The 19,254-nt window shown below is 42.2% G+C and overlaps 1 protein-coding gene across 1 annotated transcript in view; it reads right to left on the reverse strand.

The window, feature by feature from the left end:
• Positions 1-19,254, reverse strand: part of SLC35B4 (solute carrier family 35 member B4) — a 34,363-nt gene that overhangs the window by 9,540 nt on the left and 5,569 nt on the right. The window contains exons 4-5 of the mRNA XM_075857512.1: positions 17,324-17,373; positions 13,286-13,367 (exon numbers count right to left, since the gene is read on the reverse strand). Of these exons, the coding sequence (XP_075713627.1) occupies positions 13,286-13,367; positions 17,324-17,373 (132 nt within the window). The remainder of the gene's footprint in view (positions 1-13,285; positions 13,368-17,323; positions 17,374-19,254) is intronic.

The raw sequence follows: 19,254 nt of genomic DNA on the forward strand, positions 1-19,254 counted from the left end.
CTTAAAAAAAAATAAAAAAAAGTCAATATAACACTATATGGCTGATAACTTAAACCTGCATATACAAGTCTGATTGTTTAAGGTCTGGCCGCTGGAACCCCCCATAGATCGTAAAAGTATGCCAGGGTCCATGTTTCCAGCGGACACGTGGCAGTGCTTTTATAGTCCCTCACCATTAGGGCATATTCACACTTCTGTAATACGACTATGCAGAAGTTGTACTTTGTGCCAATAACAGATCAGATCCTTTCAGCACTTGCGCCGCTTTGTACTGACTCGACTATTACATTTTTGGCGGCAAATTCTGCACAAAGTCGGATTTGTGAGGTGTAAACAAGGCGTTAAAGCAAATGGAAGTTCTGGTAAAACATAGTATTGGGCAATATTAATGCTAATTACTCTTACTGGTAATTAGATTTAGTACGATCTCATGACAGCATCTATGTGAGAGAGGATCCACCTCCCAGGGACAGGAAACCTGGATAGAACTTTAGGAACTGCTCTCCAACCTCAGTGAATTACGGAGATTGATATTGGCGGAACATGGTTAGTTTAACATATATACTGTATAGTACGCTTGTTTTTACTTCTGAGTGAACCCAGCACCAAGAACACCAATGGGAGGGCATAAAGGGGTGCTCTCTTGGGATTGAGGAAATCAATTTACTGGTAGGAGTAATCATCATTTTCCCCCTCTACCATGCAAGCACCCACGTGAAAAAGACCACATAGAAAGCACTTAGGGAGGGATTACTGCTTGAAGCAACTTCCACCCAAAGGATCAGATGGCCCCAGATCCAACCTGTGGTGCCTTAAAAGGTTGAGAGAATACCACAGATGCTCCAAAAATATGGTGTAGGGAGGCTTCTCTCTCCTCCGAACAGGATGAAGTCCTGGCCCTTGTGGAATGAGCTTTCACGCCAGAAGGGGCTTCTGAAGATTCATGGGCTAAAGATATATAGCCTGCCTGATCCACCTAGCTAAAGTGCCTTTACTTGCCTTCTCGCCCTTGTTCTTTACACTAAACTGGATAAACAGATTGTTCGCCTCCCTCTAGCCCTTCGTATTTTCTAGATACTGAAAGACATCTTACATCCAGATGATTAAATTCCTTTTCATTTTTTGGGTGATCACCAAAAAGGATGGGAAGAGAACTTCTAGGGAACAATGAAAATGGGATGCCAGTTGTGGCAAAAAAGCAGGGTCTACTTTGAAAACATTTTGTCTTATCTGCATTTATAGGTGCTAAAAGCTCAGAGCCTGAATTTCTCATACCCCTCTGGCAAGGGTAATGGCCCACTAAGAACACCGATTTTAATGTAAGAAAATTAATGTATTTGGGAGGGAAAAAAAAAAAGGTTCAAATGGTTCGGTTGATGAACCTGTAAGGACAAGAGATCCCATGATGGGATATTTGTAGAGGAAACTCCGTCTATCCTGAAAGCTGCTTTGATAAACCTAGTAATTCACGGATCGCCAAACACTTTTGAAGATAAACTTTAAAAATGGATGGTTTTTATTCTTTATCTTAACCTGCTTAGAGAAAGTCTAGAACCTGAAAAACATCATGTTCAAGGGCTGATATGTCCTACTGACCCAAGAACCTAATAAAGGCAATCCATATTTTAAAGTAAATCTTTGGAGTTCGTGGTTTACGACTTAAAGAGGCTCTGTCACCACATTATAAATGCCCTATCTCCTACATAATGTGATCGGCGCTGTAATGTAGTTAAAAAAAAAATATTTAGAAAAACTATCATTTTTGAGGAAGTTATGAGCAATTTTAGATTTATGCTAAATTACTTTCTTAATGCCCAACTGGGCGATTTTTTACTTTTGACCAAGTGGGCGTTAACTTTACTGAAGTGTCTTGACAGTGAATAGACATCACCTCCAGCCAGGACGTGATGTCTATTCACAGTCCCGACACTTCGGTAAAGTTTGTGTGGGACTTAATCGCTGTACAGCTTGATCTCGCGAGATCAAACTATGAATGGCAGCAGTAGCGTGATCTCTGTCACCACTTAAAGAGGCTCGGTCACCACATTATAAGTATGGTAGAGATAACAGCATCAGATAAGCCTATTTCCTTTAGTATATACCTCCCAGAATCCATGCGGAGTTGTGAAGGCTTTTGATCTCTTGATGGACAGGCCCTCGATATAGAAGTCCCTCTGTTCTGGAAGTACCCATGGCTCTGCTATGGCTAATTTTCCGCAGTCAAGAAAGCCATGTTCTGCGGGGCCAAACAGGGTCAAGGAGTATTACCCTGATTGACACTTATATCTTATATTCTTCAATACTTTGCGAATAGCTGCCAAAGAACAATCTAGATCCTATTGCAAAGTTTGGAAGAAGGAGTGTATTGCCAACAACCTCCTGCTTGGGCTCCAGGAAAATAGTCTCCTGGTCTTTCTGTTGGCTTGTGTGGCAAAGAGATCTATCTGGGTAGTACATCAAAGAGCAACAATCTTTGAGAACACTTCCCATATTGGCACAATTCTCCCTGATAGAGAAGATGACCGCTCAAGTAGTCTGCAACCTGATTTTCGGTCCCCTTTATATAAAACAGCCATAACTGAGACTTCAGGGCTTTGTTCGGCCAGGAGAAAAATGTACTCAGTGATCTAGGAGGGACAGAGATTATGCTCCCCACCCCCGTTTATCTGAGCCACTGTGGCTATGTTGTCAGATAAAACTTGGTTTCTGTTTTTCAGAAGAGGAAAAGCCCATCCCCAGAGACTGGCATCCGTGGTGATTAGGATCTGGTTTGCAGCTCGAGAACAGTAACAGACTATATAGTGGAAAAAAAATAAAAAATGAGCAACTCACATTGCAGGGAGAAGGGGAAATCACAAAGTTTTATGCTTTAATATAACTTTTCACCTCCGACTTGATTTACTTTTCCCACAACAGAAGGAGACATGATATTGGAATACGCTCTGCTAAAAGGAGGAATTCTGCCTCCAAGAATGCAGAAGGCCCAGCCAAGAAGGAGGATAAGCTATACGCCAATGAATGGGGAAAAAGGCTGCAGACTAGCAGCAGCTCCAGTTCGGGAGACTTAAGATTTGGAAGCCTCTGAGCCAGCCCCAGCAACCAGGAAGCTTCCTAGCCCACCCTGAACTAGAGCTTAGACAACTCCACACCAGGTTCTCATACAACCTAGGCACAGTAAACCACTAAGGATGGAGAGCAGGTCCTTAAGTTTTATTTCGGTTTATTTCATGTCCCTGGTAGGCGGATCCTCTCACGTGGGTCCTGTCATGGGAGCGAGGGGAAATATAGGTCATAAATAGCCATTTCACAACAGGTAGATCCGATTTATTAAGGGACTCCACTTTTGTTGAGCTTCATAAGATCATTCTGTAACTAGTTCTTGCAAGCCAGTTAAGGAACATGCAGACTAGCGTATTTAGAATTTGCAAAATAACACAATCTGGTACTGAGCAAAATGGAGTAGATTAGCTAAGGAGTACCAGACATTACAGTAAAGTAGTATCTTCTTTCCCACAAGACACCCAAGTTAAGCTTCGCTAGAGTGTTTACAAAAATCAAATTTTATGCACATCATGGCACTGAAATTCCATAGCAAGTTATACAGATTTTCTATGACAAGGGTGTCCAGCGACTTTCATTGTCAGCTGCATTACTAGGCATAAGCCTGTAACTGGACTAAGCCTGTAACTGGCTAGAGGGGTACTTCAACGAGAGACAAACGTAGCACATCCATACAACAAAGTCTCTCGTCGGAATGTTCCTCTAAAGTTGGTTATACACCAGAGCTGTGGGCCGAATGCTTAACCCTTTGGTTATCCTCAAACAAGGATTTCAGCAATGATTACTAATAAAATACGGTCTGATGGTTATTGAATTCACATTTGTAGACAAAACAAATAAATCGAACTAAACAGTTGTACTTTTATTGAGCACGCCGAGTAAACATCCACAGTGCAGGGATAAAAAGTAAGTGAATCGCTAAATTACTTCTCCAAGAGCGAATTGGGAAGAGGTGTTTCAATTAAAAGAGATGGGACTGGAAGTGTGGGTTTCACAAGTGCTTTTGCCCAACAAATCCTGGTTCTACTGCTCTAGAAAAATTGGTTAGTGTGAACCCTGCCTAGATGCAAACAACTTTAAGTAGACCTCAGAAGATGTGTTATAGAGACGCATGAAGCTGGAAAAAGTCTACAAAAGCATTGCGAAAAATCTGGGGGTACATCAATACACGGTTAGGCAAATTCTCTACAAATGCACAAAAATTCAGGACTGTTGCTACTTCACCTAGGAGTGGGCATCCTGTTAAGATCACTCCAAGATCACAACTCTGTATTCGTAAGAGGGGAGAAAGAACCCAAGGGTAACAGTAACAAACCTACTGAAGACCCTACAAACTGCAAAAACATCTGTTCATGTGTCCCCTATAAAAAAAACAACAAAAAAACTGAACGGTAGCCTGGCCACGGAACAAGAGGAAAGCATAACTCTGCTCATCACGAGCCGGCACAGACCTTGAGTTATACAGAGGCACAGAGCGACGAAAACTGTCAAAATAGGAAAGGACAGTGGTAGAGAACATTCTACTACCCCAGGTCTACAAAAGTAGCAAGTAGACTTAGGCCTCATGCACACGACCGTAGCCCGACCGTAGCCGTGTGCACGGCCGTGATTTTCGGGTCGGCCGGCTGCGGACTGTCAGCGGACTGTCAGCCGCAAGCCGCCCGCACATGCACATGCACATGCTCATTGTTTTCAATGAGCCCGGACCGCAACTCCGGACCGTAATAAGACATGGCCGTACTTTCTGCGGTCCGGGCTCCCGGGCCGTGCACGGACCGCAAAAACTACGGTCGTGTGCACGGCCCCATAGAAAAGAATGGGGCCGCAATTCTCCCGTGGATTTTCGGGGGAATTGCGGACGCAAAAACACGGTCGTGTGCATGAGGCCTTAGGTAAATTTCTTCAGAAGGCATGCAAAACGCAGTCAAGACGGCGCCAGACCTAGTGTCTGATATGGAGGATTCAGACGCAGACAGTGTCGTGTCCATGGCCGTCAGGCTCACTCACCTCCTGACGGCCGCAGCCATGGGTCTGCGAGCGCTGGCCCGAGTCTCCTCCTCAGGAGACACCAGCGATCACCTCGGCCGGGTCCTGTAGGGTGCGTGAGCACGCTCTTGACCGCTCTTAATGGGGCAGCGCACGCACCAGACTTTAGTGTGAAATTAGCCCATGAGTACATTGGACTATAAGAAGGGCCCAGCCCCTTCCTCCCATGCCTGAGCGTTGTTGTCGTACCCAAAGTTTGTCTATGCAAATGGTCTCCTAGTGTTTTCCAGTTCCCAGTACCTGTATCCTGCGCTATCCTGGTCAAGTGCTGTGCTGCACCTGACATCTGCCTGCTGCCTAGTCCCAGCCGAGCCTGCCTTGCTACTATCCAAGCTGCCACAGGTACCCTATATGAACTATAGACGGTTACCTGCGCCGTTGGCCAGCTGCCATACCGTCAAGGCGGTACGGCCCTGTGGGTTCACGAACCCAAATGTGACAGTCAGCATCTGCAGGGCGGTGGTCCCTTCTTCGGGTACAGATTCTGGCCAGATTACGAAGTCCTTTCTGAAGAAGACACTTCAACAAGCTGTAACCTCGTTGATGAAGGAATTAACGGACTTCAGGTCAGATTTTAAAAACTTATGGGTCACAGGCTTGGCAGCCTGGAATCGATGGCATCGGACACCGTGAACTACTTTTGCGGGTGAATTGCAGCCGCACTTTCGTGCGGGGCCTTAGGGCTGTGCTAAGTTCCGGATTGGGAAGTTCTCCCCTCCTGCCCCCATGCAGCGATGAGTTGGCGTCGGATGCCAGCAGAAGGCTGGATCTCATATCAACCATATTTTTTTTATATTACTAATCTGGTTGCCAATTTTGTCATCTAATTGCTGCAGTTTTGTGCACTGTAAATCTTGTATTCCATATAGGTTGTTTAATAACCCCTTCGTTTTTGTCTTCCCTCCTCCCCAATTACCTTCCCCTGGCAAAATGGTGTTAGACAAGCTGGTAACTTATAATGCAAACAGGCTAAATACTCCCAGGAAAAGCAATCAAATAATAGAAATATTGAAAAGGGAACAGGTATCTATAGCTTTTTTTTCAGGAAACTCACTTTAAAGAAGGTAAGGTGCCAAAGGGGGTCTACTTATTTTTCTTCTTGCTTCCACAGCTGCAGTTCGGGCTCCATAGAGACTTACCATTATTTTTATCGAATAAGCATGTTTCGAGGCAGAGCTCTTTTTCTTAGGAGGTAAGTTTGGTACACTACCCTGTACATTAGCAAACATATGTACCAAACACATTACAGCTCCCCTGGCTCTTACATATTTTGGAGCAGTTCCGTACATTCGCCATAGGTCCAATAATAATAGGAGGAGATCTCAATTTAACATTACACACTGAAATAGAATCTTCCACACATAAATATACTCTTTCCAAAGCTAGACGTAGGAAGCTTTTATGTAAACTACACAAAACGTTTTTGATAAGAATCTTTTCATTAAATCCTACATCTTCCGATTACACTTTTTATTCCCATACACACGGGTCGCATCAGAGATTGGACTAGGGATGTCACGATACCAGAATTTGGACTTCGATACCGATACTTTGTGCAGTATTGCGATTTCGATACCAAAACGATACTTTGCCAACAGTAATAAAAAAAGAAAATTCTTCCATTTTCTGATGTGAGGCATGATTAATTTTGAATGTGCCTCACATTAATAGTAATTAACCCCATCATGTTTCCCAGTCATAATGGTTTAATGTGCAAGGTACATGATGGGGTTAATTAGGGTATGTTCACACGGCTTATTTACGGATGTAATTCTGGCGTTTTACGCCTCGATTTACATCCAAAAATGTGCCTCGATAGCGTCGGCAAACATCTGCCCATTGAAACCAATGGGTTTTACGTTGGTCTGTTCCCCCGAGGCGTATATTTACGCGTCGCTGTCAAAAGACGGCGCGTAAATAGACGCCCGCGTCAAAGAAGTGCCTGTCACTTCTGCAGCAAAAAGCGCCTCAACATGCCATCATGGCTGAAATTACGCTGTTTTCTCCTGAAAACAGCCCTGTAATTTCAGCCGTTACGGACGCTGCCGTGTGAACATACCCCTACTATTAATGTGAGGCACATGGAGGTTAAATTCATCACACCTCGTGCCTTACATTAATAAGTCAAAGAAGTTGTTTTTTTTGTTTTACAGCGTCCACATCATAAATGACAAAAAAATTGTTGTGCAGGTTATTACGGCCGCGCCAATACCGAATATGTATATTTTATGTATTGAGACTTCATGTTTATTGTAAAAAAGGTGTATGTGTATTTGTTTTAATTTAATATTTCTTTATGTTTTTACTTTATTTTAAATTTATCTTTAATGTACTGGCATATATCAGATATATGGCAATACATTAGCCTGTGTACGGATAGTACCCAGGCAGTTGTTAGGACATACCCAAGTATGAGGAGATGCGGACGGTGCTGCACTAATGAGCTGCAGTTTAGGCACGGAGGACAGAACATGGGGGTGTTTTGCAGTGCGCCCGCCATGTTGTCTTTAGTGCCGCCGCTCATTAGTGCAGCGCCGGCCGCATCACATCATCATGACGGCGCGCACACTTGTCAGGACTCGGGAGCGAGGCAATGGCTGTATTACACAGCCGCAGCCCCGCTCATATACATTCATGTATTACTATACTTAACTGTGCGCCCGTACAGCTTAGTATCGAACCGTTTGGGGGTGCACGATATCGAAACAGTATCGAAGTCTCGATGCATCCCTAGATTGGACTACTTCCTAATTCACTTTTTGTGTAATCTTTACGGTCCGCTTACATAGGTCAGATAACCCTTTCGGACCATGCTTCTGTGTTTTCCCCACTGGCTATTTCTGCATTGCCTGTGAGAGAGTGGATGTGGCGGTTAAATGAAACCTTTCTAGATCCCCAGAACATATCAGTTCGTTGGCAGAATCTTTGAAATCCTATTTTGAGGTGAATGCTATGGAGAATAACTCGGCAACCATAGTATGGGAAGCTCACCATACTTATCATTATCAGGGGTATTTTTATATCACTTGGAACTAAAGTTAAAAAAAAAGTTAGGAGATACAGTAATTTCTTCTTTGCGGTCACAAATTGGGATTGTTGAAAAACGACAAACTGTCTTCTACCAACCCTTTACAAGCTGAATCGACTATCTTCAAAACCAAGCTGAAAGATACTTCGAACAAGAAGTCCGCTGCTTGCTTAATGTATTACAAACAAAAAATAATAAAAAAAAATAATCTACGCCCGTGGCGACAAGGGTGGGGGGGCGGGGATGGTATGGGACTAATGTCTGCACTTAAAAAAAAAAAAAAATTCATGAAACCTTCCCTTTTATCATATCGCTTTTAATGTCATATTTTCAAAAATGTTATTCAATTGTGTTTTCGGGTTTTACTTTTTTAGGTTTTCTGACTTCTACTTCTCTATGGGGGCTGCCATTTTTTTTTCCATCTCTGTATGTGTCGATTAACTACACATAGAGAGATGGAATACAGCATATACAACCCCATAGAGAATGCGAACGGGAGCCGTTCCCACACAGACGGCGTATGCTTCTGAGAATGGAATGCTCCCACACAAACCAGAACGAAGCTCGTTCGCGGAGCGAAATCCAGCACTATTTTCATGTAGACCGGAAGGCGCTGCCGGACAGCAAGAGGACGACTTCTGGGCGCGGCTTCCGGCCATATGTTCAGGCGCAAGGAATAGGAGCGTAGACCAGCGGAGGCAGGTAATTTATGTTAGTGTATGTGATGTGTGTATTATGTTCGTGTGATACGGTCTGCTGAGCCCTGTATCTAATCCTCCTACACTGTGCAGTCGCTCAGGAAATGGCGGCACACAGTGTAGGAGGTTTGAAGATTCAAACTCTTCCTACTCCTGGCACTAGCCAGAAGAAGGGAGGGGGGATGGAGTGAGGACACTAGAGGAGTGTGTGACCACCCCAAATTTGTAGCATAAATTAATGAGGTTGATTTACCACATTGACCATGCTGCAATTTTGGGAACTGTTCCCTATAGTGCCCAGCACATGGAAATGTTATAAATTACAATCTAATAAATAATATTTCCTGACTTGTGAAAAAATAAAAAGTGTAATCACTCAAATACAAATTGTTTAAACTGAAAAACAAAAAATAATAAATTCTAGCGACACATTCCCTTTAAAGAAAAAAAGGAAAGATCCTTTATTAGTCATGTTAAGTCTCCTAACGGCACTGACTGCACAAATATAGCAGATATCGCGGAAGCGTTTAGTAGTTACTACTCGGATTTGTATAATATACCAATATAAAAGCCCATCTCTATCAGAGGGCTCTAGACAGCAACACATTGAGTTTTCTAGACCCGTTAACATTACCTACATTGACGGCAGATGAGGCGGATTATTTTATGAAACCTATAACGTTAGAAGTATTGAAGGTCTTGCATTAGTTTCCGTCTGGGAAGAGTCCTGGCCCGGATGGTCTCACAATTAAGTATTTTAGAAAACTCCAAAGACATCTTATTACCCCATTTAGTTAAAGCATTTAAATGAACTCTTACAAGGGAAATATCTAACGGCTCAATCACTAGAGGCATATATAATGATTTTGCCAAAGAAGGTAAAGATCCAGCATTATGCTCAAGTTATAGGCCCATTTCCCTTCTAAATTTAGATTTTAAAATATGGGCTAAACTACTATCTATTCAAATTAGTAAATACTTAACTAAAAACGTATTCACCCAGATCAAAAGGGTTTTGTACCAGGGAGGGAGGGACCACACAATGCCGTTCACCTGATGAACTGCATTCAGTATGCTCATGACTCAAAAGTGCCAATGATTCGGTTGGGAATAGATGCAGAAAAGGCATTTGATAGAGTGGCATGGGATTTCATGGCATCTACACTTGCAAAATTGAACTTTCTGAATAAGGGTATGTTCACACGATAACGGCAAATACGTCTGAAATTACGGCGCTGTTTTCAGGAGAAAACAGCTCCTGAATTTCAGACGTAATTGCTCGTACTCGCGTTTTTCGCAGCGTCCATTACGGATGCAATTGGAGCTGTTTTTCAATGGAGTCAATGAAAAACGGCTCCAATTAAGTCTCAAGAAGTGACATGCACGAGCCATCTTTTTACGCGCCGTCTTTTGACAGCGACGCGTAAAATGACAGGTCGTCGGCACAGAACACCGTAAACCCATTGAAAGTAATGGGCAGATGTTTGTCGACGTATTGGAGCCGTCTTTTCAGGCGTAATTCGAGGCGTAAAACGCCTCCATTACGTCTGAAAAGAGGTCGTGTGAACCCAGCCTAACTTTGTAAGGGCTATCTTTACACTGTATAGTGCACCTACGGCTAGAAACAGAGTAATTGGTGTGGTCTCCTTCTTTCTCCATTAGCAATGGCACTAGACAGGGCTGCCCCGTCCCCTACTTTTGTTATACTGACACAAGGGACCCTTTTGCAGACTAAGACAGGCGACATCTGGTTGCTGCATTTGCAGAGGACCTATTACTGACGGTCACGAACCCTATGCAGGCTCTTCCCCGCATTTTGGATGTGTTTTGCACGTATGGTCTTAGATCTAATTTCAAGGTCAATTATGCCAAATCTGAGATTTTGAATGTGTCTCTACCCCCTAGGCTAGCAGGAGAACTGGCATTGAACTCTGAATTTTCATGGCCTAATGTTTCAGTCAAATATCTAGGTATTCAATTGCTGAAAACCTGTGTTCATTATGTGTTCTAAATGACCAACCGTTGCTTAAAAGAGTTCAACACCTACTAACCTCTTACCAGCTACCTTACCTCTCGTGTATAGGTAGGAAGACTCTTCTTCAAATCTATGTCCTACCTGTTATGTTGTACACCATGACAATAGCACCCATTCATTTTTCAAAGACATCCTTCCATAGCATTCGTAAAACTTTTTCCCATGTTTCTATGGAAACAGAGGAGACCTCGTATTTCATATCGTCTTCTTTCATTGAAAAAAATGGAATGGAGGTCTTGGACTTCCTAGCATTGATGATTATTAGAAGGCAATACACCTACAGAGATGGCTGGATATGGCCTCCTCCGTGGGGGATTTTGAGGAGATTTTCTTTGCAGATATACACTTAGCACATTTCTCTGCTCTTTTGTGGTGCCATCACAACATAATGTCCGGTCCATGTCAAACCCTTTATTAAAAAAGGTAGCTTGGCAGTTTGGGCGGAACATTTTACGGTTTGTCGCATAAAGTAGTTCCTCAGCCATCACCGTTGACTCCAGCTGCAGTGTTACCAAGCTTAGGGTCACCGGACATCTCCTCAGAACCGGATTTGTATAATCTTTTCTGGATTAATTTCAGACTTAATGCCAGTCTTAATCCAGTCTCTGATGCCATTCTCAGTTTCAACACTTCACTTCCTACTTCACAATGTTAGGTCCACTTGTTTGCATTTTCTGAGAGACCACACAGCACATAGAGAACTCAAATGGTTTGAAAAACTGCTAGTGACACATAAAATCCAGAAACATAATTTATACCCAAATGTTATTGTCTGGGGTGACGGGTCTGCCATCCTTTGTGACATCGTGGGAGTCAGAGCTTGGACTGTAGCTGTATGAGCGAGAGAGAACTTTTGTCCTGACCCACTCACATGGATTCTCAAGGTGCATAAAATTACAGGAGAACCATTATAAGTTGCTTACTAGATGGTACAACACTCCGTTTGCACTTTACCGTATGGGCATTTTTACAGATGCCTGTAAAAATTACTATATATTGCAAAACGTTAGTTTTGCAGTATATTGTACCAGTGATCCAACGATCGCTGGTTCAAGTCCCCTAGGGGGTCTAGTAAAGTGTGTGGAAAAAAAGTTTAGTAGAAAAAAAAATAAAAAAAATTATATATATATATATATATATATATATATATATATATATATATATATAGATTTAAAAAAAGTTTCAAAAATCCCACCTTTTTCCATTTTCCCCTAACGTAAAAAATAAAGTAAACAAAATTGGTATCGCTGCGTCCGTAAAAGTCTGAACTATTAATAACACTTTTTTCCAACTTCAGCCCGCAAATAATTATTTTTTCAGTTTCCCAGTAAATCATATTGAACTACATGGTACCAAAAGAAACTACAACTCCTCCCGCAAAAAATAAGCCCTCACACCACTCTATTGATGGAAAAATAAAAACTTTATGGCTCCTGGAATGCGGGGAGTGAAAAACGAAAATCAAAAAACGGATTCGTCCCGAAGGGGTTAACTGAAACACATTGAATGGTCCAAAATTCCTCAAAATTGTGCAGATCTTATATGCAGCTATAGGAAACATTTGGTGTAGGGGATTGTTGCTAAACGGGGATTTACAGGTTATTAAATTCAAGGGTTCACCTACTCTACTCTCTGCACCGTGGATGTTTACTGAATGTGCTCAATAAAAGATACAAACCGTACAACCGCTTGAGTTATTAGTTTAGTTAGATTGTGTTTGTCTAGAATTGTGACTTCGATAACAATAAGAGCAGATTTTATTAATAATGCAGAAATTTAGGTAATTCAATGGGTTCACTTACTTTTTCTAGCAACTGTATTCCTCCCAACCCCCCCAGACACTCGGCTAAGCATTCAGGTGTATTTCATGGAGGATGGGGAATAAGCCGCTGACACATATCAACATGCTCCATCCTTCTTTTAGGAAATCCCGAAAATCGGGAAGCCTCTATGCGCATAATATGGTTGGCCGGTCCCGCTAAAATCGGCAGGTTTGGCTTATATTTATCTAATGTGTATGGACACATTAACCTTGCCAGGTGTGAATCTGGGCAATAGCCTGTAATCTCTCACAAGACCAGTTGTTTACTCCTGGGACACATGAACAATAATATTTTCGCATTAAGGGGGTGGTCCAGGATTAGAAAAACTTTGGATGCTTTGTTCCAAAAACCTCCCCCCCAAAAAACACCACTCCTGTCCATGGGTTATGTCGGGCATTGCAGCTTATCCCCATTCAAGTAAAGGGGGTTGGACTGCAGTACCAGACACAACCCATGGACAGGAGTGGCGCGGTCTCTGAAAAAAAAGCTGCCATGTTTTTCGAATCCTGCACAAGCCCTTTACAGTTTCAGAAAAAATAAGGTTCCATAAATGAACAATAGTTTAGATAGATCGATCAAAAGAGCTAAAGTTTACCATTTGTTTGGCAGACATCAATGTGCAAATGAAGATCCCCATAGACACCAAAACAATGGACAAGTACTTGGAAGCACTATACCTGGAAAGTAAATTTGTAAAATCACATCAAACATACTGAAAACGGATAAGTACATTAAAGGTGTATTCTCAGAATCCACAAATATCACATTGTGATAGGTGATAATTGTCTGATCACTGGGGGAATCACCGCTGGGACCCCCACTGATCGGGAGAATGGGGGCCCTGAACCCCCCTTCTCACTGCTCAAATGCAGTGAGAGGGACATTGAATGGAGCGGAGGTTGAGTTTGTACGCTGCCACTTCAGTACAGCACTTGAGTACAGCGCTCGACTGTGTCCGTCATTCTTATAGACATTGAGTGGCGGGCGCATGCTCGACTGCTGCTCCATTCAAGCTCCTCCTCGGGTGCGGAGGGTGCAGTGAGGGGCAACGTGAGGTTCAAGACCCCCGTTCTCGTGATTGGTTGGGTTCCCCAGCAATCAGACAATTATTACCTATCCTGTGGATAGGTGATTGTTCTCAAAGAAGTTGTACCAGAATTGACAAGAGGGGACACCTGGAGTGAGAATTTGCAGTCTACAGAGGAAATCTCCCGTCCCTTCTCTTGTAATGGCCCCCTGCTACCAAGTCTACATATTTAGTACACAGTGGTATAACGATTGTGGTCACAGACCATGTGCGACCATGACTTGGCCCAAAGGGTGGGGTCAGCCCCGATGCCCCCAACTGCCACATCAGGCTGTCTGTGCCGCGCTACATACAAGGTTTTGACACCAGGCAGCATTAGGACTTTGGCACAGAATGGCCTTGACGTGGCAGCCTGAGTGTATCTGGAACAGGCCCCCTCAGACAAGAGAAGACAGAGGAGAAATAATTAAAGGCTTCTATTTAAAAAAAAAAAATTTTATATTATTATATATAACCTGGGTGGAATATGTAATGGTTGGGTGACAAGGGACCCCGCACTCCCTGGTTACTCCCGTCATTAGAATAGTTACACGTAATATTTTGCTAACTTACAGTGTAGGGCAAGTGACTGCAATATTTACACGCCACCAAGGACCTCTAGCAAGGGACAACAGTGGGGGAAAGGAGGGGGGGGGGGTACTTAGCCAATCTTTATTGACAAGTGTAATAATTTCCACTAATAAGCGCAATTGTTTAAAAAAAACAATACAAAATGTATAAATTACACACATATATATATATACACACACATTTTGTATATTTTTTTTTAAACAATTGTGCTTATTGACAAGTGTAATAATTTTCACTAATAAGGATTGGCTAAGTATACATACACACACACACCCTTCTCAATTAATTAGAATATCAAAAAGTTAATTTTAGTAATTCAATTAAAAAAGTGAAACTCGTACTACATAGATTTATTACACACAGAGTGATCTATTTCCAGCATTTTTTTCTTTTAATGATTATGGCTAACCGTTAATGAAGAGCCAAAATTTAGTCTCTCAAAAAATTAGAATATTGGTTAAAAGTTGAAGATTGTAGACTCATGGTGTCACACTCTAACCAGCTAAACAACACAAAACACCTGCAAAGGTTTCCTAAGCCTTTAAATTGTCCAACAGTCTGGTTCAGTAGGATACACAATCATATGGGGGGGGGGGGGGGGGGAAGACTGCGGACTTGACAGTTCTCCAGAAGACAGTCATTGACACCCTCCACAGGGAGGGTAAGCCACCAAAGGACATTGCTAAAGAAGCTGGCTCTTCACAGAGTGCTGTATCCAAGTATATTAATGGAAAGTTGAAAAGATGGAAAAAGTGTGGTAGAAAAAGTTGAACAAGCAACAGGGATAACCGCAGCCTTGAAAGGATTGTCAAGAAAAGACCATTCAAGAATCTGGGGGAGATACACATGGAGTTGACTGCGGCTGGAGTCAGTGCTTCAAGAGCCGCCACACACAGACATATCCAGGACATGGGCTACAACGGTCGTATTCCTTGAGAGAACGTCAGAAGCGTCTTACATGGGCTAAGGAGAAAAAGGACTGGTCTGTTGCTCAGTGGTCCAAAGTCCTGTTTGTTTTCAGATGAAAGTAAATTTTGCTTTTATTTGGAGATCAGGGTCCCAGAGTCTGGAGGAAGAGTGTAGAGGCATCAATCCAAGTTGCTTGCAGTCCAGTGTGAAGTTTTCAAAGTCAGTGATGGTTTGGGGAGCCATGTCATATGCTGGTGTTGGCCACTGTGTTATATTATATCAAGTCCAGAGTCTACTAGGGAATTTTAGACCACTTCATGCTTCCTTCTGCTGACAAGCTTTATGGAGATGCGGATTTAATTTTCCAGCAGGACTTGGCACCTGCCACACTGCCAAAAGTACCAACACCTGGTTTAATACCCACAGTATCACTGTGCTTGATTGCCTGACCTAAACCCCATAGAGAATGTATGGGGTATTGTCAAGAGGAAAATGAGACACCAGATACAACAATGCAGATTTGCTGAAGGCCGCTATCAAAGCAACCTGGGCTTCCATAACACCTCAGCAGTGCCGCAGGCTGATCGCCTCCATGCCACGTCGCATTGATGCAGTAATTCATGCAAAAGGAGCCCAGACCAAGTATTGAGTGCATATACTGTACAAACTTTTCAATAGGCCAACATTTTGGTATTAAAAATCATTTTTGAAATTGGGCTTATATAATATTCTAATTTTCTGAGACACTAAATTTGGAGTTTTCAATAACTGTTAGCCATAATCATCAACATTAAAAAGAAATTTTTTTTTGGACATAGATCACTGTGTGTGTAATGAATCTATATAATACAGGAGTTTCACTTTTTGAATTGAATTACTGAAATAAAATTACCTTTCTGATGATCTTCTAATTCATTGAGAAGGACTAATTATAAAAGTAAAAATTTTTATACACTTTTTACAAACCTACAAAATAGAGAAAAACCCATATACTCCAATTCCCCTTTCTGAAGGTAAAAATTTAACCCATTGTGAAAATGCCACCCAGCACTTTGCAATTTATGGGTGCCTTCATGCAATTTTGCATCAAAGTAGAACCTTTTGTAAAAAAAATTGCATAAAAAAAAATCATGTTGAAGCTAAAAGTCTGACCCAAATCAGAGCCGGAGATAAACAACACTTCCTAAAAAAAAAAAAATACAAAAAAAAAAATCAAGATATACAGAGTTAATACATGCCAATTATGTCTACATGAATATATCATATGATTGCCAAAACAGAAAGGACGAAAAGCTCGATCCAGAATGCCGGTAAACATTTAAGTCACAAAGTCGATATGTCTGTAATAGGCGCAGGGTGTGACTAGATATGCAACTACTCCTCTGCTCACTGCTTTAGTTGAAAAAAAAAAAAAAAAAGACCCCCCCCCCCCCCATAAAATGTGACAATCACAGCGCACATATTTTATTGGTGAGGGGAGTGATTCTAAGCCCTCGCAGGCAGGGTTTGATAGGTATTTGATGGGATAATTTCCTATAAAAACATAGTAAGTGATCCAATCAAATACCTCACAGTCATAATGGGCAACATTGGGTTAATGTGTGAGGTACATGGTGGGGTTAATTACTATTAATGTGAGTTACATGGAGGTACAAGATTGATAACACCACGTGCCCTGTAGATAGTGCCCACCATAGTGCCATGTGTAGATAGTGCCCTTTGTAGATCGTCGCACCGCCAACATCACTGGAACAGCATTGCATGGTGGGGCAGGGCGATGGTAGTTCTCTTGCCTCGCCAGCGCTAGTCAACGCTCAATTGTATCCACATCCTAAGGTCGCGAAGTCAATTGAGTGCAGGGGGAAATTGGGTCAGGATCCCGCTTCTGACAACAGTCTGTTAACTTAACAACCGGTTCTGGAAGACCGGGTAGAACTGTCCGGAACCCAAACGTCTCAGCAACGAGCAAAAAAAAGCCAATGACTGCAGGTAGAGTCTTTGTCTTTTTTTACTGTACTATTCTTAAGTGAAACATCCTAATGTAGTGATTAATATAAAAGCGCTTACCTCTTTTTGAGAATAATTATACCTAGGATCATATTTGCGATCAACGATCCCTAGAAAAGAAATGGTAGCATTAGGAATAGTAAGTCATGGCAAAATACAAAATTAGAGATTTTCATCTTCCAATAGCTTCTTACTTCAGTGAGACTTGCACACAGTGTAGGTTTACACGGCATACATGTAAAGCAGAAGAATATGGGGCGGATTACAAGAGAAATCAGCCTATGAAAACCCGGTAAAGCAGATTTGCCAAGCATTTTTCAGTTTCTTTCAAGTGTTTTTTTGGTATTGTATATTGGAAAGGTTAATAATCTGCTGTAAAAACACCTCAAGTGGTATGTCACGTCTTTTTTACATGGCTTAAAAATATGCCTCGTATGAAAAACACAGCTTTATAACTTTGAAATCAATGTGAAGGTTTTACGCTCTGAAGGACGCTGGTAAGTAAGCTGTGTGAACATGGCCATACAGCGCTGTGAAAAAGTTTTTGCTTCCTCGCTAATTTCTTCTACATTTGCATATTTGTTACACTTGAATGTTTTATATCAAACTACTTTTAATATTAGCAAAGATAACCCAAGAAAACAAAATATTTTTATTTATGAATGAACATGTAATTTATTGAAGGAAAAAAATGCAGTTCAGCCCTATGTGCAAAGAGAAATTGCCCCCTTAGTTACTAAATCAACAAGTTCACCAAATTCAATTGACAATTGGATTCAAATTTCACTAGGCACATGTCTGAAGCTGCCTCACGCTGATTGGCTGTGGTGCCGACTCCACCTCGGGAGAATCAGTATAGTTCTCGCCCTGTTGGCCAACTATAGGAAATTAGCATATACAGTGCTAACACAACGAGAGGCCATAACTCAGGAACGGAGGTGCCAAGGAACAAAATAAAAAGATTGCTGGAATAAGGGATACAGCGGGATTCAGGTCAGATAAACAGTTTACATTATATGACCTAGTGACACTTCCTCTTTAAGACTAGCAAATAAAATACCAGGCTTAGTAAATTCCCCCAATTGACTGCATCCTCCCAAAACGTCTGATGCTGTAGATTCTGCATCGGCGTTTGCAGGTAAGTCGATGTAGCTACTTACCTGCAAACGCTGATGCTGCTGCAGAATCAACTGTAGCCTCTGGTGCCGATGTGGCTGACACGATGCAGGACCTGGGGCAGGAAGTGACGTCAGCGTGATCTCTCGAGAACACGCTGTGTGTCTGTGCACTGCCAGAAGCTGGGTGGTAACGAAGAGAAGTGGATGATGCTGATTCTTCAGCATCATACACTCCCATTCCTAAGCCCAGCTAGTAAAAGAAGTAAAAACGCCCCGATGTACACACACAATACACGCCCACTTGGACTTTTACTTTAAACACGCCCAGTTGTACTTTAGAAAGCCTCATTTGCATAAATATAAAAATGGTCATAACTTGGCCAAAAATGCTCGTTTTTTAAAAAACAAACGTTACTCTTATCTACATTGCAGCGCCGATCTGCTGCAATAGGAGATAGGGGTTGCAAAATCTGGTGACAGAGCCTCTTTAAAGGGGTTGACCCAACATTGAAACTGGTCACCTATCCACAGGATATGTGTTAAGTGTCTGATCAGTGGGAGGTTCCGTTTCTAAAACAGCGGAGGTTGAGCATGCGTGTTGCTGCTGCATATGAGTGGAGCGGTGTGAAAAAACGCTTGGCCACTACTCCATTCATTTCAATGGGGCTGCCGAAGATAGCGCTTGGCAACCCCATAGAAATGAATGGAGCGGTGGTTGAGCATGCGCACCACCACTCCATTCCTATGGGGCTCCAGGAACAGAAAAGTAAGCCTGTTCCTGTGATCGATGGGGGTGCCAGCGGTTGGACACCCACTGATCAGCTATTTACCACCTATCCTGTTTCAATCTTCAATAGTTTCAATCTTTGGCCA

This window comes from Rhinoderma darwinii, chromosome 3, assembly GCF_050947455.1.
Source record: "Rhinoderma darwinii isolate aRhiDar2 chromosome 3, aRhiDar2.hap1, whole genome shotgun sequence".
In the NCBI taxonomy this organism is placed as follows: domain Eukaryota; kingdom Metazoa; phylum Chordata; class Amphibia; order Anura; family Rhinodermatidae; genus Rhinoderma; species Rhinoderma darwinii.